Source organism: Dendrobates tinctorius, unplaced genomic scaffold, assembly GCF_039654945.1.
Source record: "Dendrobates tinctorius isolate UK_male_01 unplaced genomic scaffold, ASM3965494v1 ptg000022l, whole genome shotgun sequence".
In the NCBI taxonomy this organism is placed as follows: domain Eukaryota; kingdom Metazoa; phylum Chordata; class Amphibia; order Anura; family Dendrobatidae; genus Dendrobates; species Dendrobates tinctorius.
Window position 1 is genome coordinate 94756977 of NW_027361690.1, and position 22894 is coordinate 94779870.

General features: G+C 47.0%; 1 protein-coding gene across 5 annotated transcripts in view; it reads right to left on the reverse strand.

Moving 5' to 3' along the window:
- The window catches only part of MORF4L1 (mortality factor 4 like 1), a 101689-nt gene that overhangs the window by 34050 nt on the left and 44745 nt on the right, over positions 1 to 22894 (reverse strand). For 2 of the 5 annotated variants that reach the window (XM_073568977.1, XM_073568980.1), the window contains 4 exons: positions 14425 to 14513; positions 13903 to 14075; positions 12816 to 12900; positions 1563 to 3020 (listed from right to left, as the gene is read on the reverse strand). In XM_073568977.1, coding sequence (XP_073425078.1) covers positions 2936 to 3020; positions 12816 to 12900; positions 13903 to 14075; positions 14425 to 14513 — 432 coding nt within the window. In that variant the 3' untranslated portion in view covers positions 1563 to 2935. Of the gene's footprint in view, positions 1 to 1562; positions 3021 to 10359; positions 10400 to 12815; positions 12901 to 13902; positions 14076 to 14424; positions 14514 to 22894 lie in introns of those variants that run through there. The other 3 variants (XM_073568976.1, XM_073568979.1, XM_073568978.1) reach the window with 2 other exon arrangements.

Consider the following 22894-nt stretch of genomic DNA (forward strand, 5'->3'; position numbering starts at 1 on the left):
TTTGTCCAGCAGTGGGCAAAACAATATTAGGCACGCACCAGCATATGTCATTGCTTTCTATGGCCTGGAGCATATTTACATACAACGCGGGAGGAATAAAAATGGCATTTTTGGAACATACGTGGGGAGTCAAGGACAGTTTTATAGATTGGGTCATTCTGGAGTCAACACTAACAAATATTTAATTGCAAAAATATGCATTTACCGGCATCATTTTTTTTGTTATTTCTTTTGTGTGGGGGTTTTTGTATTTATCCAAATTTTTACTTACTATAGCTTATTAGTCCGATTACTGCTCTAATGCATTAGACATGTCAGTGTTACACTGAACGACTTTTAAATCCTGCTCCTGGCATGGTCTAACAGGCCATCTTAGCTGAAGACCAGGTTGTCATTATTTGACCTCCAGCTGCCATAACCATCATGTGAACATGATCACCTCATGGTGTTCTTGAACAGGTGAGAGGGGGATGACTCCCCCTCTCAACCTTCCAAATGCTGCGATCACTATTGATATGCCAGACTTAATGAATCAGTTCCTGAGAATAAAGATTTTGAACTGGAAGTCTAGCAAATATCCATCCCCCATGCTCAGATAGCAAGTTTGTAAACCAAGGTGTTTTCCAATAAATGCCTTGAGAAAATGATTTTGAAAAGGCAGAAACAGACAATTTTTCCTCATGTATGGAAATAGCATTTACGTGTTATGTATACAACATAAGGAAATGACCATACTTTTGAGCACAGAGTGAACATGCTACTTTCCTTTGGGGTTTGATATGTATTTTATTTAGAATGTGAGGCCTTATACAAGCTGTGCAAGTTATTTCTGGGTATAATTATTGGTGTAAATGAACTAAAAATAGGACACCGGCCTGTTGTAGCACTGATAAATCAAAATGTGCCTAATATTCATGAGTAAAAATGCAGAACGCACTAGAAACGGGTCGATGTTCTATGGACTACAGTCATGTAAAGAGGTTTTAATGATGCGTTAAGGAGGTTAAAACTTCACCTGCCGAGCTGGATTCCTCTCACCATTCATGTTTATTACTGGTCGGCTTTGAAAGTGATGCCTGTTCAGAGCTCCGGCATTATAAAGCAGGTACGACAAGCTGGCTTTTTCACACTAAGGACATAAATTATCTTTCTTCAAGAAAAAAAAAAACTCGTAAAAATAAGGCAGACTGTGGGCCTTTAATAAAGCCCCAGCTGCCGTCATCACCAGAATCCGGAAATCGCAGCGTAGTGGAGCGAGTTCAGCTCCTGTGCCTGCTCCATGCAGATGTGATGTACATGTGGGGAAGGGTTTAAGAGTTTAATGCTGTGCTAAATCACAATATTTTCCCAGTAACTCCTGGAAGGCATTTTGGTGGTTAAATCCTGGAGCCAGCAGGCAAATTCCTGTAGTATAGCATATGGTTAACTCGTGAACACGCATGAAATCAAGAAAGTAACCTGGTTGTGCCAAGACAACAGCGAGCCGTGGGCAGCTGCGTTGTGCCAGGACACGACTTGTAAAAGGCTTTGCCTGGTCTCTGGAAGAAAATTTAGTAGACATCCTATAATAACAGCACCTTTATTTTATAGAACCTCTTTTATAGACATTTCCAAACAAAACAATCGTGCAAAAAAAAAAAAGAAAAAAAAAAGTGATTAACCACTGAACACTTCATGCTCAGCAAAAAAAAAAAAGCAAAAAAAAAAAATCTTTCCGGTATGTGTTGATGGGGAGAATAAATCACACCCATGGAATGATAAGCACACAAGGCGGCAAGAATAAATGCTTGGTGCTACTACGGCCTGGCAATGGTAGAGCGGTCAGCGGAGATTGGCTATTCTTCAGGGCAACCCCCTAAATCATCCATTTTGAATAATAAAATGTTTAATCCATTAAAAAAGCTTTAGCACAAACAACAACTTGAAGGTCAGTTGTACTGAACTTATCAAACAAGAAATCATCTTTAACAGGATGTCGGCATAAACTGAATACTGGCTGAATTTTCTGCCATTCTAGAGGAAAGACGACACTGTACAACCACATGTAGGCGAATCCAAAGTTCATGTCATCTGCACAAAACTGTAGGAAGAATTAGCAATTGTTCTCTGACAAGAGCTGACCGATGTGTTGTCTCCGGTAATCCACTTCTCCAAGATGCCTGACAGGAGCCAACAAGTCTGTATGAACCATTGCTCTCATCTGGTTTACCAGGCCTTTGGTTAAATGGATATGGAGTATTTATCATCCATACAAGTCATGTTTTCTGTAAAGCGCATCCTTTTCTTACTTCAAAAAGAAGTATTGCAGTTCTCGGCAACATTTTGTTTCCAGAATCCTCTCCAATCCGCTGTACTGTGGTTATATAAAAGGATTTCACTTGAAGTGTCAAGCAAGTAGCGTGCAAGTTGACAGCTATAACCTTCATTGCAGATTTATGCAAGAAAGACACTAGCAAAATAAAAAATGCAAAATGTGTCATGAAACACTTTCAATATGCAAAACAAAAAAAAAAAACAAAAAAAAAACCACACAACCACTTTTCCGATCAAGACATATGCTTCACGGATGGCAAGCCTCTATCGGGCAGTCAAGCAGGACAGTACATAAAGACGAGACGAACAAGTCGATATCTGAAGAACTGCAAGCAGCATTAGGAAACTGGGCCCATTTCTGTGTAACTTTGTATTCTTTAGGCACACATTCATAACGCGTGGATGAAGGCGAGACCATCAGCTGACGTTCTGATGTCTTCGACCATCACTGCCGCACAACTACCCCAAGCCTAAAGGCAAGGGATAAGACATGGGTGTTCAGAATCCCTTGAAAATCCATAAGATCGCCCAAAAGTTCAGGTGCACATTTTTCTCAGTCACTTGCACAATGTAACACTCAAGTATGATCTGGTCAGAAAGCCTTGGACACTCCGAGGGATAGCTAAACCGCCTTTCTGTGGTATTCAGGTGGTGCAACCTCATAGTCGCTGGCACTGAAGAGCATGGAAGAATTTTTTGCCAAATATCTAGAAAGTGAAAATAAATTTTTTTTACAAAGCCATTTATACAATAGCAGTCAAAGTAAAAATCAAGAAAACACCCAAGGCTAAAGGATGAGCGAATTAACCAAAATAGAACGCAAGACATGATTTTCAATAAGTTTAGTCAATGCAATCGACTGTATTTTTCGAATTATAAGACTCTTAACCAGAAAATGCACCTAGGAAAAAATAGAAAAAAAAAAAGTAACAAAATGTGGTCAATTCTGTACTAATATATCCCATGCTGATAAGATAGACAGAAATGATCTATCTCCCCAATCCAGGTATAGATGGCCCCCATCAGAAAAACATTAAAAACAAAAACATCACACGATTCTACTTACCTTCACTGCGCTCCCTCGCAGTGCCCTGTTCTGATGCCAGCAGCTGATTTCAGATTGTAAGTGCTGCTGGAATACTCACTGCTCCCCACCCCCAGGATTATAGGAGAGAAGAGCAGTGAATATTCATTTCAAATTTAATAGCGGGCACAACAGCCGCTAGCTTCCTGCAGCTGGGCGATCATGTTTGCCTGCTACTAAAGGGAGTGAATATTCACTGTTCTCCACTCCCATGGGCGTGGGGACCAATGAATATTCATTCTCTTTAACAGCAAGCACAAGTGATCGCCCAGCCACTGCAGGAACTGGAGGCTGTGCCTAACACTGCCCGCTATTAAAGACTGAATATTCAATGCTTTACATACCCATGGGAGTAGAGAATACCACCATGGTTACTTACCGGTAGCCGGTTTTTCCGGAACCCATGACAGCACCACATGAGAGAGGGATCCGCCCCGCCAGGACAGGAACCTACTGAGACATAAGGGGCGGCACCTCTCCCCCGCTTCAGTTGGGTTACAGAGCATTGAGAGGACTTCCCGGTTAGTTACATGTTTATCCAACACCACAACACTCAAAACACCCTACTAATTGTGCACACCATACAGTGAAAAAGGGGGGGGGATGTACGGGTGCTGTCATGGGTTCCGGAAAAACCGGCTACCGGTAAGTAACCATGGTGGTTTTCCCTTCACCCATGACAGCACCACATGAGAGATTTTTGGAGACTTCGAAACACCTTAGGGAGGGACCACCGCTTGCAGCACCCTTCTACCAAAGGTTAAGTCAGCAGAGGAGGATAGATTTAATCTATAGTGCTTAAAGAAGGTTGAAGGTGAGGCCCAGGTAGCGGCCTTACAAATTTGTTCGATTGATACCTCTGCCTTTTCAGCCCAGGAGGTCGCCACGGCTCTGGTGGAATGAGCCTTGATGCCGTCAGGAATCGGGATACCACTAGCTGAATAGGCTACACTAATGGCTTCCCTGATCCATCTAGCAATAGTCCCTTTTGAAACCCCATAGCCTTTCCTGGCACCCTGAAAAGCTACGAATAGGGACTGTGACCTCCTCCACTGGCTAGTGGCAGATATATATTCTACAAGAGCTCTTTTAACATCCAGACTATGGAATTTTTCCTCCCCCAGATTTTTTGGATTTTCGCAAAAGGATGGAAGAACAATTTCCTGACCCCGATGGAAATCTGACACTACCTTGGGCAGATAACTGGGGTCTGTTCTTAACACTACCCTATCCTGAAAGACTTGCGTATAAGGAGGATTTACTGAGAGAGCCTGTAAGTCGCTTATCCTGCGGGCTGATGTGAGGGCTACTAACAGGATCGTTTTTAGGGTCAAAAACTTTAGGGGTAGCTGATGTAATGGCTCATACGGTTCTTTTGTAAGGGCTTCTAACACCAGGTTTAAATCCCAGGGGGCTATTCTAGGTATTGGAATAGGTCTAGCTCTATGGCAGGATTTAATAAATCTGGCTATCCACCTATCTGATGCCAGTTTGCAATTGTAGAGCGCCCCTAGTGCCGACACCTGAACCTTAAGTGTGTTTACTGCTAACCCCATCTGCAACCCAGATTGTAAGAACTCTAGGATGTCACTAATCGGAGGTTCTTTCCCTAACGGCTTACCCAAGAACTGTAGGAACTTATCCCATGTTCTGCCGTAGATGTTAGTAGTCACCGGTTTCCTGCTTTTTTGCAGAGTGGCCACCAGCCCAGGGGAGAACCCCCTATCTATTAAAAGCGACCTTTCAAATTCCACGCCGTCAGATGGAATCCTTTGACCTGAGCGTGTAATATTGGACCCTGAACTAGTAGGTCCGGGATTTCTGGCAGAACCCAAGGATCGGAGAGGGACATCTTCCGTAGCAGAGCGAACCAGGGCCTTTTTGGCCAAAATGGAGCTATTAGAATCACCCTGGCTTGATCGTTTCTGATTTTTCTTACCACAGTCGGGATCAGAGCTACTGGGGGGAACGCGTAAGCCAGTCTGAAGTTCCACTGGATGTGCAATGAGTCCACTGCCCATGGGTTTTCCCTTGGGTTTAGAGAGCAGAACCTTTCTGTTTGCCTGTTGTGCTTGTTTGCAAAGAGGTCTATCACCGGTTCCCCCCAAAGCTGAATTAACTTTTGAAAAATGGATCGGTTTAGTGCCCATTCTCCTTGCCTCAGGGTATTGCGACTCAGGAAATCTGCCTCTATGTTTTCTGCCCCTTTTATGTGTAGGGCTGTCACGGAGTGTAGGTGATCCTCTGCCCTGCTCAGAATGTTTGTTGCTGCTTCCATTAAGGAGTGTGATCTTGTCCCTCCTTGGTGGTTGATGTATGCCACTGCTACCTTGTTGTCTGACATGATGCGTACATCTTGACCCTGGAGTAGCGGAATGAAGTGGTTTAGGGCCTTGCCCACTGCCCACAGTTCTCTCAGGTTGGAGGATGCCTTCCTTTCTTGAGGTGTCCAGGAACCCTGACCTATGAGGCCCCTTAGGTGTGCCCCCCACCCCGAGGAGCTTGCATCTGTTAAAATTATATCTGTCGCCTGTCTGTCCCATGGTATTCCTAAGGTCAGATTTGTCTCGTTCAACCACCAGTTGAGAGAGTCTCTGGTTTTTAAGGAAAGCTCCAGCTTTCCTTCCAAACGCCCTCTTAGCGATCTTTGTGCTCTTAGTATCTCCCCCTGGAGTTGCCGGGTGTGAAACTGAGCCCACCTGACCGCCGGAATACAGGATGTTAGGGTACCTAGCAGGGACATTGCTTTTCTTAATGTCATACATGGTTGGTTTCGGCCCGCCAAGGCCAGATTTTGCACCTTCTCTATCTTGGACTCTGGGAGCAGACACTCTTGCCTTTCTGAGTCCAGTATAAATCCCAGGAAGGTCTGTTTCTTTAGGGGTTGTAATTTTGATTTTTTGAAATTGACTATCCACCCTAACTCTTGCAAGGTGTTGATCACCTGAGTCAGCTGTGCTGTACAGTGGTCCTCTGAACTGCCCACTATAAGAAAATCGTCCAGGTATGGTATTATGACCGTATCGTGAATCCGGAGAAAGGCTGTCACTTCCGCTATGACCTTGGTGAAGACCCTCGGGGCTATGGATATGCCAAACGGAAGAGCCCTGAACTGAAAGTGCCTTAGTGTGCCCTGAATATAAAGCGCTACCCTCAGGTATTTCTGGTAATCTGGATGGATAGGGATGTGGTAATACGCATCCTTTAAATCGACTACGGCCATGAAGCAATCTTGATGTAGCAGCTTCACTGCCGTAGTTACTGATTCCATCTTGAAGGTCGGGTTCTTTATCCATAGATTGAGGCGTCTGAGATTTATGATTGTCCTGAATGACTGATCCGGTTTTTTTATTAGGAAAAGGGGCGAATAAAACCCCTTTCCTTCCTGTAAGCGTGGCACCTCGGACAGTACCCGCTTGTCTATCAGGCTCAGGATTTCTGTTTCTAAGGCCAGTTGTTCTTCGGTCATCTTCCTGATAGGTGTGATGACGACCACGGATTTTGGCTGACGAATAAAGGGGATTTTCAGGCCTTCTTTTAGGATGCTCAGAATCCAGGTGTTGGAGGAGATCTTTTCCCAGGCCTGGAAAAAGAGTGCCAATCTCGCTCCTACTGGAATACTGGCGTCACTGTGGTGACTTTTTGGAGGTGGAGGTGCCTCCACCAAACATAAACCCTGATTCTTTCTTCTTTTTATCCTCCCATCTTCTCCTGTCAGCGGGAGGACGTCCTCTATTGAATCTTCCCCTCCGAAAGGGCTGTCTCCTCTGATCCATAGGGAATCTGGGGAAGCCTTTTTTCTTATCGCCTGCTTTCTCCAGAATATCGTCCAAGTTTTTGCCGAACAGGAATCGGCCATCGCAGGGGAGAGAGCACAATTTGGCCTTGGACTGAAGGTCACCCGGACAGCCTTTAAGACATAACGCGCGTCTAGCAGCATTTGATAGTGACGCTGCTCTGGCTGTTAATCGCATAGAGTCCGCCGAGGTATCTGCCAGAAAAGCCGCTGCCCCGTGCAAGAGATACATGTCTGATAAGATCTTCTCTCTTGGGACCCTTGACGCCAGCTTCTCTTCTAACTGCTGCAGCCAGATCATGAGGGAGCGTGCCGTGCAGGTGCCCGCTATCGCCGGCTTAAGACCTCCTGCTGTCGCTTCCCATGCGTGCCTCAAATATGAGTCCGCTTTTTTGTCTAGCGGGTCTCTAAGAACCCCTGCATCTTCCAAGGGCAGGGCCGACCTTTTGGAAGACCTGGACACCGCTGCATCTATTTTTGGGACTTTGTCCCATATTTCCGTATCCTTGTATTCAAAGGGGTATCGCCTCTTAGAAGCGGATGGAAGGGCCCCCGATTTTTCAGGCTTTTTCCACTCCTTCTCAATAAGCGCCTGGATTTTCGCGTTTACTGGAAAGGTTCGTTTTTTCCTCTCCTGAAGCCCCCCAAACATGACGTCCTCTAGGGTTTTAGCCGCCCTTTCTTCCTGTAGGCCCATTGTGGTTCTAATGGCCTTTAGGAGGGCATCTGTATCTTCTACAGGGAAACATGGCTTACCCCCTGTGTCACTATCTGAGGAGTCTGAGGAGGATGATTTTTCCGCCTGAGATGATACTGATGCGGAATCTGAGGGGGAACTAGGGAAATCCTTCCTGCTTTTTTTCCCTTTTTTCAATAAGGACTTAATTGAGCCTTCCATTTCTGACCTGAGGGCAGATATTAGATTGGCTGCGAAACTAGGCGCTTCCTCCGCCATAGTTCGCTGAATGCACGAAGCACAGAGATCTTTTTGCCAGTCTCTTGCTAGGGGAGATTTACATATAGCACAATCCCTATTGTTCTTCTTGCTTCCTGCTTTTCTGGGCCTTTCCTACAGGGTGAAGCATACAATAGAAAAACCCCCTATTAATATACTGCTGACATTCACGAAGATCACTCACCACCCGTAATCAAGGGTACCGGATTTGGAGGCTGCGTCGGAGCACCTGACCCGCGCTCTTTGGACCTTGAGGAGTGCCCCGACCTGCGGCTGGGGCGACTGCTGCTTGAATGGCTTCCATGCTTTCTGCCAGAGGGCTGTGAGGGAGGCAGGGACGCTGAACGTTCCTGCTCGGACTCCATCTTGCACCGCCGATCTACCGCTGTCTTCCCCTTTTAATTTGCATGCCTCCGCCTGGTGAGCGTCTTCCACCCCTCCCCCCTGCGACCGCCGGCCCAGCGCTTCAGAAAGCCGGCCGGCGTCGCACCCGGCGCCATTACACCGTCGCCTTCTGCTGACGTCAGCCGGCGCACCCAGCATTCCAAGCGCCGCTGACGTCAGCGGCCGGAAGACGCCAGCGTCTCTCCCCTGCCACGGGGATCGAGATGCAGCGTGCGCGAGGGGAGGGCGGCGCGGTGGGGGCTTCCCGGAGCCACCGGGATCCCATCCACGCCCGCACGAACCCGGAGCCCCAGGGACCCCGGGGACTGCGCTTCCAGGACCCGACGGCCGGCGCTACAGGTAAGCTACCTGTTCTTCCCGCGCCGGGACGGGCCTGGGTCTTCTCTCTTCGCCCATGACAGGCACCGCCACAGTGGGATTCCTTCCAGGACAGGAACCCAACTGAAGCGGGGGAGAGGTGCCGCCCCTTATGTCTCAGTAGGTTCCTGTCCTGGCGGGGCGGATCCCTCTCTCATGTGGTGCTGTCATGGGTGAAGGGAAAAGTCAATATTCTTTCCCTTTAGCAGCAGGAACACGAGATCTCCCAGCCTCAAGAAGCTGGCAGCTGCTGTGCACGCTATTAAAGTGAAATGAATATTCACTGCTCTCAACGCAGATAGTCCCTCCCCCTATCAGCACTGGTTTCAGTGCATAGAAGTGGGAAAGACCATGGGCCTGGGGAGCAGTGAATATGGAGCTAGCTGCGGCGGCCGGCCGCCGGAGCTAGCTGCGGCGGCCGGCCACCGGAGCTGCCTACAAGACACAAACACCCACATTTTTCTCCAAATTATAAGATTAAAAAAAAGTGTCTCTTATAGTCATAAAAATACGGTAAATACACATTATGCTTAGCGGTGTCTCTAGACCCCAAAATATAAATTTAACAAATTGTATACTCATCATGCAGGTCCTGTCTTCTGTGGCATAATTTGCACCACAGTTGCTGAGCAGCCCCTGCATATTTTGATAACAAGTGAGGCCTTCACAGGTGACACCTCAATGTCACACAATACTTATTGCGAACAGGGCCATGGGGTCGGTAAGCCTAACATCCGACTCCACAGCACTGCCTCACTACTGAGCAAGTACATAAAGTGCACATAACATTCATCTCAACTAAATGCCGAGATCCTTAGATCAGGAATAGAACACATATTTCATAACTTTCCCAAATTCTTATGAAGACATTTACAGCGCATCGTGCATAGCACTGCTGTACCCAATTTATTATATATTTTAGGAGTTAGACTCAGTCCATTTTATACTGAATCTACCAAAATGGACATGGGTTCCACAGCCCTGATAGCCAGACCTAGTCAAAGATGCCACTGAAGATAGGACCAAAGACAATGAACTAAAGCCATGGAGCAGGACAGCTGAGGGGCAGTTGAGTATAATTACAGTGCCAAGATCCTATCCCAATATGTAGTAGGTGTAATAATATCAGCAAATATCTCCAATTAGAAATGTAGTATAGCTCAATTAATTCGCTATGTGGCTTACCCCATATGTGCAGGGCATTGCAGTAGTTTAGTGGTTGTAACCATGGATAAAAAAGCTACTGCAATGCCCTGCACAATGAGTAAGCGACTCAAAAGTACTATATTACATTTCGAATTGGAGGCATTTGCCATTATCTTGGACATGGAACTAACCCTTTATAATTTGTTTGTTGTTTTTGTGTTTCTAAATCTAACCTGAAGACCATTGTAAAAGAACATGATACGGTGTACCTACCTCATTCCCAGTCGCATTTAAAGAGAACCGGTCAGCACAATTTTTTCATGTAAAGACAGTTGTAATGGACCTTTAACAGATTAAAATTGATACCTTTAAAGACCAAAGCAGATTTCTTCACCAACCACCATTTGGAAATTTTCTGCCAATTAGCTTTCACTGCACAGTGGCCAGACTGTGCAGCAGCTCTCCTCCCTAATTCCCCAGCTTGAAATCTCAGCAGAGATCTGTCATTTAAAGACCGGAGGCAGGAGGAGGGGACGGGATATCAGACAGGGAGAACCTGATTGCTAGACCTAGTCAAAGATGCCACTGAATTGCCCCTGTGCACTGACATCTAATTAACAGAAAACTTCAATTTGTTTCGAACAGTAAAGCGTATTTCTATACCAAAGGTAGCAATGTTATCAGTATTACAGTTCCACTACAGCCATGTATTGTCTTTACATTACAAAATTGTGCTGACCAGATCTCTTTAAGACAAAAAACAAAACAATGATCAGTGGGTGGCAAAGGTACTAGAAACACATGTGCTGCTCAAGAAGTAGGAGCTCGCAGACAGTGGGGTACGAGCTCACAGGCTTTCAATTAAAGGGAACCTGTCAGCAGCATTGTGCACAGTAACCTACAGACAGCGTCAGATCGGCGCCATTATACTGATTACAATGATATCTGGGTTATGAAATCCATAGTGTTTAATCTTTATTTTCAGTTCTCAGTTTTGGATATGCTCGTGCTCCAGGGCGGCCTGTGGCGGGTCTTCATGTGGTGCACTGATTAGGTATTCTTCTGACAGGTTACTGATCCCTCACTGACCTGCCCCCTAGTTTACATAAGGATTATTATATATCTTGGGGAAAAAAAAAAAACTTCTGCAGGCAGGTGGCAGCTGTGCTGCAGCATGATAGCATTTGTAATATTTATAACAAAACTTCTTTCCCGTTTTCCTGATATTCCTAAAAAACAAAAAACCGTTTGAAAACGGAACTGGACGCGCTTGCGCATTAGCAACTATCAGTGATCCAATAGTTGCTACTGCACAGGCAGCACCGACTTGCAAAAAAAAAAAAAAAAAAAGTTCTCCAAGATGCTACAGCCGGCACATGTGCAGCAGCAGCCATCAGCGATCGCTGCTACTGCACAGGAGGCGCCATTTTCAAACTTTTTCTTCTCTAGGAATATCAGGAGAACAGCAAAGAAATTATAAACACACATTAAAGGGGTTGTCCGGGCTTTTCACATAATCTCAGTGCATATCTGGGCTGCAGAATGCTGACAATAAGTAATTTACCTTCTGTGGCCAGTTTGCAGGGTTTGCTAGATATCATCTCTTGCTTGTAAGAAAAACGTCCAGGGGGTGTGTGTTCTGGCATTGAAATGAGAACAGGTCATTTCCTCCTCACTAGTTTCACTTTCCATAGATCACTGTTCAGCGTGTGTCTGGGGGAGGAGCAGCTGGGTGGTTCTGCTCTCTGCACTGAGGCTGCTAGAGGGGGAGGATTTATTACTGTGTGAGGAGGGCTAGGCTTGCTCATGTTGTTGTGGAGGGCCTGTTGCAATGGAGGGTGGGGTTGTTGCTACAGACGGCATGTTTTTAGTAGAGTAGGAGGAAACGACCAGTTCTCATTTCAATGCCAGAACACCCCCCCACCCCCGGACGTTTTTCTTACAAGCAAGAGATAACTAGCAAACCCTGCAAACTGGCCACAGAAGGTAAATTACTTATTGTCAGCATTCTGCAGTCCAGATATGCACTGAGATTATGTGAAAAGCCCAGACAACCCCTTTAAGCTTGCAATCATATATATATATTTCGTTTTGTAAACTAGGGGGCAGGCCAGTGAGGGATCAGTGACTTGTCAGAAGCCATACAGATGCATATACAAGCAGAGAACCAAATGAAGACCCCCCCCCACCTCCACGGCAACTGGAGCACGAGCATATCAATAACTTAAAACGGAAAATAAACATCAACCAACAACCACGGGACAGATTTCAAAGTATCATTGTAATCAATACAATGGCGCCAACTGACCTGACAGTGTCTGTAGGTTACTATGCACAATCCTGCTGACCGGTTCCCTTTAAGTCAATACATCACTGTGTGCACGCTCCTGTACACAGAGCTGTGCATGAGTGCCAAGTGTTGAGCAATCGGTAGAGGGTCTGAAAAAAAAAAAAAATGACACCCACGAATCTAAGCATATACACAAATCAAAGTTAAATCTTGGACTGACTACACTAGAAGTTTATGGCATATTGCACGAAATAAAAAAGGTCAGTACTGAAAGACCCCCAGCACCCTCAGTCTAAAGACTGCAGAGCCCAGCATCTCTAACCCCATCATTCATAAAGTAATTGCATATATCTCAGGACAAATCTCCTTAATGAAGTAAAAACTACAAATCCATGGAATACAGCCCATATGGCTCTTGAGTGCTAATATGCTATGTGGAATACACTAGTAGCTACAGAGAAGAACTTACTTTAGAAAGTCATGTAAATAGTTCAGAAGCAGAGCCAGACTTTTCTCATCCAGGGGAGTGTAGGATAGCATGGCTCCAATGCGAACTGAAATACATAAACCACCACATTTACTGGTAAAAGCGCCAAATTTTAATCCGCTAAATATATTCAGAATGACACCTACATATACGGTATGTCTGGTTAACATCAGAACACAGCTAAAGAGGTTGTTTTTGTGCTTTGAAGCACACTGCAGTCAACTATTTCACTTATGCTTCTTTTACACTTCCCGTGTTTTTTGCGGCCGCAATAAACCTTCTCGGATCGCAGTTTTTCCCCGTTTTAACAAATTGGTGGGAAAAAAATTTCAGAGTTCCGCAAATACGATGTACCGCAAAAACAAGCTACCACTGAAGTCTATTGCGGCAGTGTCCGTAAGCCGTGAAAAATATCAAGCAAACTCGATATTTTTTCACGGCCATACATACAGCCCTCACGGCAAATCTATTGGGGCCGCAAAAACACAGCAAGTGTAAAAGAACCCTTAAAGGAAAACTGTCAGCAGGTTCAGGCTGCCTCAGTGGGGTTGTCCAGCCTAAATTGATAATGCCACAGTGCATTGCGAGGATTCACCGGTTTCTAAGCCAGGAACAGCAGTGATGTATGCGGTAAGCTCACTCACAGGCAGAGCCAGTCCAGTGGGCTCAGCTTTGTGCTATATAATTGTATGGAGCGAGGTCTCTCCCTGTCTAGTGATGCGGCCATCCAGTGGGCACCGCCTTGCTCTATACAAGTGCATGGAGAGTGGCTGTGCCCATTATACTGGCTCAGGTCAGGAGTCTGCATACCGCATACATCGCCGCTGTTCCCGGAGAATCCTCGCAGATCGCAGTACGTGTGCTTGGGGGATTCATAAGTCTGCAGTGACACTGAGCAATTGCAGACTTTCATTTTAGACCAGACAACCAGTTTAACCACAAGGAGCATGACAGTGTCATGTTCATCGATTACACTGTTCCATGTGTTACTCTGAAAGTCACCTATTCTAATCATTAGTATCCATTTAATAGTAAAACCAGGTACAAGAGCAGAAGATAAAGAACTTACCAAACAAACGCAACAAATGAGGGGCACCGTATACTTGGGACATGGGGGCATCAGGATGGTCCGCTAAGATGTCTGCATATTGAGGACGCTCAAACTTGTACAGAAGCTGCGTGCCCAGCATAACGTTAAAATACTCCTTAATGCCAGCTACCACTTCATTCACAGCATATTCCCTGCAAAATACACTCCAGTTACACGAGCACAGAACGATCATCACAAATGAAATTGTAAAAACAGCTTATTATTCCCCCCCCCCCTTATTTATAAAGGGTTGTCCAGGTGCAAACATCGCTCACATTTGTCTGCTGCAGGACCAGATATCAGCCGATCTGTGGGGTGATGTGGATAGGCCGTTTCATCCTGGACAACCCCATAAAGTCATTTTAGTTAAGTGTTTTGAGAGCAAATCACCAGGATTCTTAGTCAGAAACAGATCACCATCTAAAACGTGCTGTATTCCCATGTAATGTGCTTCATGATGTTTAATGCAAGCTCATTGCTACATCAGGTCTTAGGACTTACTTATTGTCAGTGTTCCCTCGGGACTTTTTATATGTAGCATATTCTTCCAGGATGGTCTCCACATTCTTTTTTGCAGGAAGATTAAAAAGCTAGAAAATAAGAATGAAACTACAGCCGTTGATTCAGAAGCAGACCAAGACTGTCTAACGAATGTTCAATAAATCCACTAATAAAGAACACAGGGGGACAGTGTTGCAAGAGGGCCAAACTCAAGCTAAGATTGCTGCAGTTATCCACTTAAATGCCGCTCTCGATCTGTCAGCGGCATTTAAATAAAAAAACGGCTGCCATCAGCCCCCCACAATGCAACTGTAGTGCAACATGGGTTATCATTGCAGCCTGCTGAAGGCTCCCATCTCTGTCATCCTGGTACTGGGAAGCTCAGTTTTGGGCTGAGCTCTATTAGAGAGATCAACATAATATACTGCAATACTTGACACTACTCTGTAAAAGTGAACGAATGATCGCAGGCTCAAGCCCCCTAAGGGAACAAGAAATAAATAGTAACAAAAGTTTAAAATGAGGCAGAATTTGCAATCTTTTAGGAACCTCTCCTCTCCCTCAAAATCAAACAAATAAACACGGTCAAAACAATGCATGTACTGCAAACATTAATAAACCGCTCAGCCGGTCACTGCAAAAAAAAAAAAAAAAAACCACAACACCCTTCACACAACTTAATATTGGTAAAATAAAAAAATGTCATAGGTCTTGAGACAAAAATATAGTAATGACTCCTCCCAATAGGTCACAAAAGACCCCAGATCATCAAGAGAACTGCAGAATTCCAAGACGTAAACCACTGATGAACAATAAGAACATAAAGGCTTGTATTAGTTTTTCCAGAAAACATCTTGATTATCCTAAAGACCTTTGGGTATTGGAATACTCTGTGGACTGACAAGTCAATGTCCCATTACATCTGGCGTAGAAGTAACTGCATGTCAGAAAAGGAACATCATACAGCAGCTGTTTTGCTGCTTCAGGACCTGGAAGACTTGCTGTGATAAATGAATCCATGAATTCTACTGACTACCAAAATGTTCTGAAGAATATGTTTGTGACTAGGGATGAGCGAATACCTTCAGATAACTCCTTATTTGAATAGCTGCATTGGGAACCCAGAAACCGGGAGCGCTCCTGATGATTAGCTGTTCGGAGCCGCAGCTGCATTGCGTTGCGGCTGTGCGACAGTCAACACATGAATGAAGAGCCCAACAAACAGGCTCTCCATGCATGTGTTGTGACGGTCACACAGCCGTGAAACATGCAGCTGCGGCGCCGAACAGCTAAAAAATGTTCCTTTGCCGAGAATCTTATAAGTGTGCCCCTGCTGTGTAATGGCTGTGTCTGACCGTACAGGGACATGGTCTGTACATACCACATCTCCTGGGCAAGGGAAATGGCAAAAATAGGGATTTTTGTGTACTCACCGTAAAATCCTTTTCTCCGAGAATCATTGGGGGGACACAGACAGTGGGTGTTATGCTGCTGCCACTAGGAGGACACTAGGTAAACCAGAAAAAAGTTAGCTCCTCCCCTGCAGTATACACCCTCTCGCTGGCTGGGAATTCCCCAGTTAGGTAAAAAAAGCAGTAGGAGCATTAAACGAATGACAATAATCATAACTATCAAAACCTAAAAATGCTACAGTGAGCCAATAGGCCAAACAGGGTGGGTGCTGTGTCCCCCTAATGATTGGCTCGGAGAAATGGATTTTACGGCGAGTACCCAAAAATCCCTATTTCTCCTACGCCTCATTTGGGGACACAGACAGTGTGACGTCCTAACGCAGTACCTGGGTGGGGAGCATACAACTGCTAATACCCCATGTACCACTGGCTTAACACTGTTGTACTGCTGATTGCAGGATGCACCTGCCAAGAGCTGCAGCCGCAGAGGCCCGAGCATGAATTTGGTAATGTTTTGTAAAGGTATGCAGGCTGGACTAAGTCGCAGCGTTGAAGACCTGTTCTGCCGACGCCTTGTGCCAAATGGCCCAAGAGGCATGCACTGAGCGGATAGAATGCGCCTGAATCCCTGCTGGGACAGGTGTCCAGGACACGTAGGATTCCTGAATAGCCAAGCAAATCCACCTGGCTAGCGTGGTTTTTGAAGCGGCTAGACCCTTCCTATGCTCCTGTGGAAGTACAAACAGGGCATCTGACTTGTGGAAGGGAGCCGTCCGCGAGATGTATTGTCTCAGAGCCCTGACCACATCGAGGGTGAGGATGGCCCTCTCAATGCAATGGACTGGAGCCGGACAGAAGGAAGGCCAAACAATTTCTTCATTGAAATGAAAAGACGACTCAACTTTGGGCAGGAAAGACGGGGACATCCTGAGAGCTGCCTCGTCCTGATGAAAATTCAGGAACGAAGGACGGCAGAACAGGGCTGCCAATTCAGAATCTTGTGTAATTGACGTAATTGCCACTAAAAAGACCACCTTCCTAGAGAGAACAGATAGTGGTATGTCCTTCAGTGGTTCGAAAAGAGCCTCCTGTAAGGCTCCGAGAACTAAGTTAAAGTCCCATGATTCCAATGGCCCTTAATATAGAGGCGCCACCTGGGAGACTCTCTGAATGAATGTCTTCATTTGAAATCCGGTGGCAATTTTGCATTGGAATAGCACTGACAAGGCCGAAATCTGGCACTTGAGCGAGCTAAGCGCGAGACCTGACGTTAATCCGGATTGTGGGAATTCCAATATGGAAAGAACAATAAACACCAGTGGGGATCGACCATGGTCCTTGTACCACGAGAAGAAGGTTCTCCAGGTGCGGTGATAAGTGAGCATGGACACAGACTTCCTAACATTAATCATGGTGGAGATCACATCGGGAGAAAAAACAGCCTGTGCTAAACCAGGATTCAACGGCCACGCCGTCAAAGACAGGGCCCCGGAGTTCTGGTGGTAAATCTGGCCCTGTGAGAGTAGATCCATGCGATCTGGAAGTCACCAGGGAACGCCAGCGACTAATTGTACTAGTTCTGCATACCATGGACGGAGCAACCAATCTGGCACGACTAGGATCACTGGTATTCCCTCTGCTCTAATCTTCTTGACAACCCTCGGCAGCAAGGGAAGAATGCATGGGAGCCGGAATCTGTGCCACGGCAGAACTGGGGTGTCCGCTCGGATGGCGCGATTGGGTAATGAATCAAGCAACCCTGTTTAGTCTTTAGGCCATATGATCCACATCCGGAGTCCCCCATTGATGGCAGACCCGCTGAAAAAATTCTGGATGAAGAGACCACTCTCCTGAGGCAAGGCCTTGGCGAATGAGAGAAAAAACACCGCCCAATTGTCCACACCCGGGGTGTGGATTGCTGAGATAGCGAATGGTTGGTCTCGGCCCAATGGAGGATGTGACTCACTTCGTGCATGTCCATCCTGCTACGAGTATCCCCCTGATGGTTGATATACTCCACAGCCGTGGCGTTGTCGGATTGGATCCTGATGAGGTGACCTGCAAGGACATGGTGGAAACTCACAGCTAAATTGATCGCTCGAATGTCCAAGATGTTGATGGGGAGACGTGACTCGAATTAACTAACGACTCTGTGCCGTGTGGTGACGAAGAAAAAACTGCACACCAGCCTAGGAGACTGGCATCGATGTTCACCACCGACCATCGTACTGGGAGAAAGAACTTCCCTTAACTCAGGGAGGATTTCAGCGTCCCCCGCTTGGGGGCTCGTCTAACCCGCAGGGACAGAAGGAACCAGCGGTCAAGGGAGAACGGGTTCTTGTTCCAAGTTAACAACAACGCATGTTGTAAAGGACGGAAATGGAACTGTGCGAATGGGAACGCTCCCATCGCTGCCACCAAACCAAGTTTCTGAGAACTATCACACTGAAAACGTATGGAGTGAGAAATCGGTCGGGAAAGAAAGAGTCCGCCCTGCCTATTGTAAGGCTCGGGCCTTTTCTGGAGCGAGAATGATCAACCCGCGGGAAGAGTCCAAGATCAATTCCAAAAAGGAAATCTGCTGGACAGGAGTTGGGGAAAGACTCGAAGTTTATCTTCTGACCCAGGCGAGAAAGTGTATTTACTGTGATATCCACAGATTTCTCACAGGCTGGATGGGATGGACCCTTAATCAGCAGGTCGTCCAGATACGGCAGTACCACTTCTCCCCGAACGTGGAGAATGGACATGACAGCCACCATGGCATTGGTATAGACCATGGGTCCTCAAACTACGGCCCGCGGGCCACATGCGGCCCGCGAAGGACTTTTGTCCGGCCCCTGGCCAGGCCGACATTAAACTGCTCTGATTACAGGGCCGACGGGCCCTGTAATCGCGGGCAGGACGAGGCGCCGAGGAAAGGTGTTGCGCAGCCCTGAGTATGCATCAGAGACCACACAGGCGACGTGATTATCATCACGCCGCCTGATGACGTCACGCCACCTATGCCTGTGCTGGAAGAAGACGGAGATAAGCAGGCACCTCTTCAGAGCAGCAGGGGACATAGGCGAGTACTTTTTTTCTTTTTAACTCCGGGTCCTATTGGGGACCTGTGCTGCCTAATGGGAACCTGTGCTGCCTAATGGGAACCTGTGCTGCCTAATGGGAACCTGTGCTGCCTAATGGGAACCTGTGCTGCCTAATGGGAACCTGTGCTGCCTAATGGGAACCTGTGCTGCCTAATGGGAACCTGTGCTGCCTAATGGGAACCTGTGCTGCCTAATGGGAACCTGTGCTGCCTAATGGGAACCTGTGCTGCCTAATGGGAACCTGTGCTGCCTAATGGGAACCTGTGCTGCCTAATGGGAACCTGTGCTGCCTAATGGGAACCTGTGCTGCCTAATGGGAACCTGTGCTGCCTAATGGGAACCTGTTACAACACGTATTGGGGACATGTTCCTGCCTATTTGGGACCTGTGCTACCTTTTGGGGACCTGTGCTACGTATTGGGGACATGTTCCTGCCTATTTGGGACCTGTGCTACCTTTTGGGGACCTGTTACAACACGTATTGGGGACATGTTCCTGCCTATTTGGGACCTGTGCTACCTTTTGGGGACCTGTGCTACGTATTGGGGACATGTTCCTGCCTATTTGGGACCTGTGCTAACTCTTGGGGACCTGTGCTACGTATTGGGGACCTGTGCTGCCTACTGGGGACCTGTGCTATGTATTGGGGACCTGTGCTACCTACTGGGGACATTTACCTGCCTATTGGGGACATTTACCTGCCTATTAGGGACCTGTGCTACCTATTGGGCACCTGTACCTGCCTATTGGGCACCTGTACCTGCCTATTGGGCACCTGTGCTGCCTATTGGGGACCTGTGCTGCCTATTGGGGACCTGTGCTGCCTATTGGGGACCTGTGCTGCCTATTGGGGACCTGTGCTGCCTATTGGGGACCTGTGCTGCCTATTGGGGACCTGTGCTGCCTATTGGGGACCTGTGCTGCCTATTGGGGACCTGTGCTGCCTATTGGGGACCTGTGCTGCCTATTGGGGACCTGTGCTGCCTATTGGGGACCTGTGCTGCCTATTGGGGACCTGTGCTGCCTATTGGGGACCTGTGCTGCCTATTGGGGACCTGTGCTGCCTATTGGGGACCTGTGCTGCCTATTGGGGACCTGTGCTGCCTATTGAGCACATTTTCCTGCCTATTGGGGACCTGTGCTGCCTATTGGGGACCTGTGCTACCTATTGGGGACATTTACCTGCCTATTAGGGACCTGTGCTGCCTATTGAGGATCTGTGCTGCATATTGAGCACATTTTCCTGCCTATTGGGGACATTTTCCTGCCTATTGGGGACATTTACCTGCCTTTTAGGGATTCTTGCACCACACTAGTCTGAGCCTGTGGTAAAAGTGGAGTTCCACCAATATGGGCACTGGTGAGGCTGCATTGATGTGCACTGATCAGGCCGCATCGATGGGCACTGATCAGGTCGCATTGATGGGCCTATTTTGTTTTATTATTTCTAAATAAGATATGTGCAGTGTGCATATAAATTTGGTCCTAATTTTTTTTAAACTATATTCCGGCCCTCCAGTGGTCCGAGGGACCGTGATCTGGCCCCCTGTTTAAAAAGTTTGAGGACCCCTGGTATAGACTCTGGGGGCGGTGGCGGGACAGAAGGGCAAGGCAACAAACTAGAAGTGTTCTTCTCGAATTGCAAAACGCAGGAACTGCTGGATGATAGGGACTCTCCCTTTTGCATGGAGGAGACACCGATCGGAGGAATTCCATTCGGAATCGCCGTACTTTGACAAACTGATTTAACAGCTTGAGGTCCAGTATGGACCGCATCGCTCCTTCCTTCTTTGGAACCACAAAGAAAGGTTTAAATAAAAAAAAAAACGCACAACTGTTCGTCTTGAGGGACCAGAAGGATGACTCAGTCCCTTTGCGGTGAATGAATGACCCAAAGGAAGGGTGTGACTGAATGACAGCAGACGGTCGCCTACTTTGTTGGTGTCTGCTGGATACCACAAGTCATTGAGTAGACGATCTATGGGATCTGCTTCCTTAGATCCAGATGCTGTCAGCCTGGGTTTCCAAGAGCGGTTAGGTCTGTGAGACCTGTGAACCTCTGTCTCCACACGGGGACCGACCTGATCCGGAAGAGAAGGTTGTGGAGGACCAGCTGGAGCGGTTGCGAAAAAGGTTAAAAAACGAGTCGGCTGATAATTCCGAAAACGGCCAGGCAGCCCCTTGTTGGGGAAGAAAATCGTAGTTACTTACCGATAACGGTATTTCTCTGATCCCATGACGGCACCACGGAGAGAGAGGGATCCGCCCTCAGGGACAGGAAACCTACAGATGAAAAAGGCGGTACCTCTCTCCCACATCAGTTGGTTTACAGAGCATTACACAGAACTTTCAGCTGCAACTCAAATGGATATAAAAAATCCAAAATTAATGAAATTACTCAACTTAAGCTTAATAGAGGCACCGTGTGGCTAAGTACTAAAGCTAACTAACTCACTCTAATGTGCACACCTGTGTGTGAAGGGGAGGGGATGGTACGGGTGCCGTCATGGGATCAGAGAAATACAGTTATCGGTAAGTAACTACGATTTTCTCTTTTCCCCATGACGGCACCACGGAGAGAATTACAAAGATTGTACATCTAGGGAGGGACCACCACTTCCAGAACCCTTTTCCCAAAGGTGAGATCTGAAGAGGAGGTCAAGTCTAGACGGTAATGTTTGAAAAATGTAGAGGGGGAAGACCAAGTGGCAGCTCTACATATCTGTTCTATTGAAGCGTCGGCTTTCTCCGCCCAAGATGATGCCAGTGCCCTGGTTGAATAGGCCCTTACGTCCTTTGGGATGGCCGCCCCACAGGAGGAGTAGGATAGGGTGATGGCCCCTCTTATCCACCTCGCCAGTGTGGCCTTTGATGCTTTTTGACCCTTTTGAGGACCCTGAAAGCAGACAGACAAACAGAGCCCTATCCTTCCCAAGCTCCCTTGTGGTTGTTAAATACTGGACCAGGCATCTTTTTACATCTAAAGTGTGCCATACCTCCTCTGTTTTGTTTTTGGGATTGGGACAGAAGGAGGGTAGGGAGATTTCCTGGGTCCTATGAAACTGAGGATACCTTGGGGAGATATGCTGGGTCGCTTCTAGGAACTACCCTATCATCCAGAACTTGCGTGAAGGGTGAGTAGGCAGACAAAGCTTGTATATCACTAATGCGGCGGGCGGAAGTTAAGGCTACGAGGAGGCAGGTCTTAAGAGATATTTTTAAGGGAGTCTCCGCCAGGGGTTCAAAGGGAGATCTGGTTAGTGCGTTCAATACTAGGTTTAGATCCCAAGGGGGGGGGGGGGGGGTTCGTAGGGGGATCGGCCTAGATCTACTTGCGGCCCTCATGAACCTCCTAACCCACCAATTCCCGGCTAAGTCACGATTATACAAAGCCCCTAAGGCCGCCACCTGTACTTTCAGGGTGCTTTTAGCTAGTCCCTCTTCCAACCCCTTCTGTAGGAATTCCAGAATTTTCCCTATTGGGATCTCCCCCGTTTGGGTCAGAATCTGATATTGATATGATTTTTTTTCCATACTTTCCCATATGCCATAGTGGTTACTGGTTTTCTACTTTGCAGTAACGTGGTTACCAAGTTTGATGAGAAGCCCCTATTGCTTAGGAGTTCCCACTCAAAAGCCAAGCTGTCATGTGTAGGTTTTTTATGTGTGGGTGATACACTGGTCCCTGGGATAGCAGGTCTGGAGATTCTGGCAGAACCCAGGGGTCTGTTACGGACATTCTTCTCAGCCAGGGGAACCATATTCTCCGGGGCCAGAAGGGTGCTATTACTACTACCATCGCTTTGTCCCCCCATATTTTCCTCAGTACTAAGGGAATAAGAGATATTGGAGGGAAAGCGTAAGCCAGATGATAATCCCAGGGAATCGTGAAGGCATCTAGAGCTACTGGGCCCCCCCCGGGGATCTATTGAGCAGAAGGCTTCCAATTTCCGGTTCTGACTGTTTGCA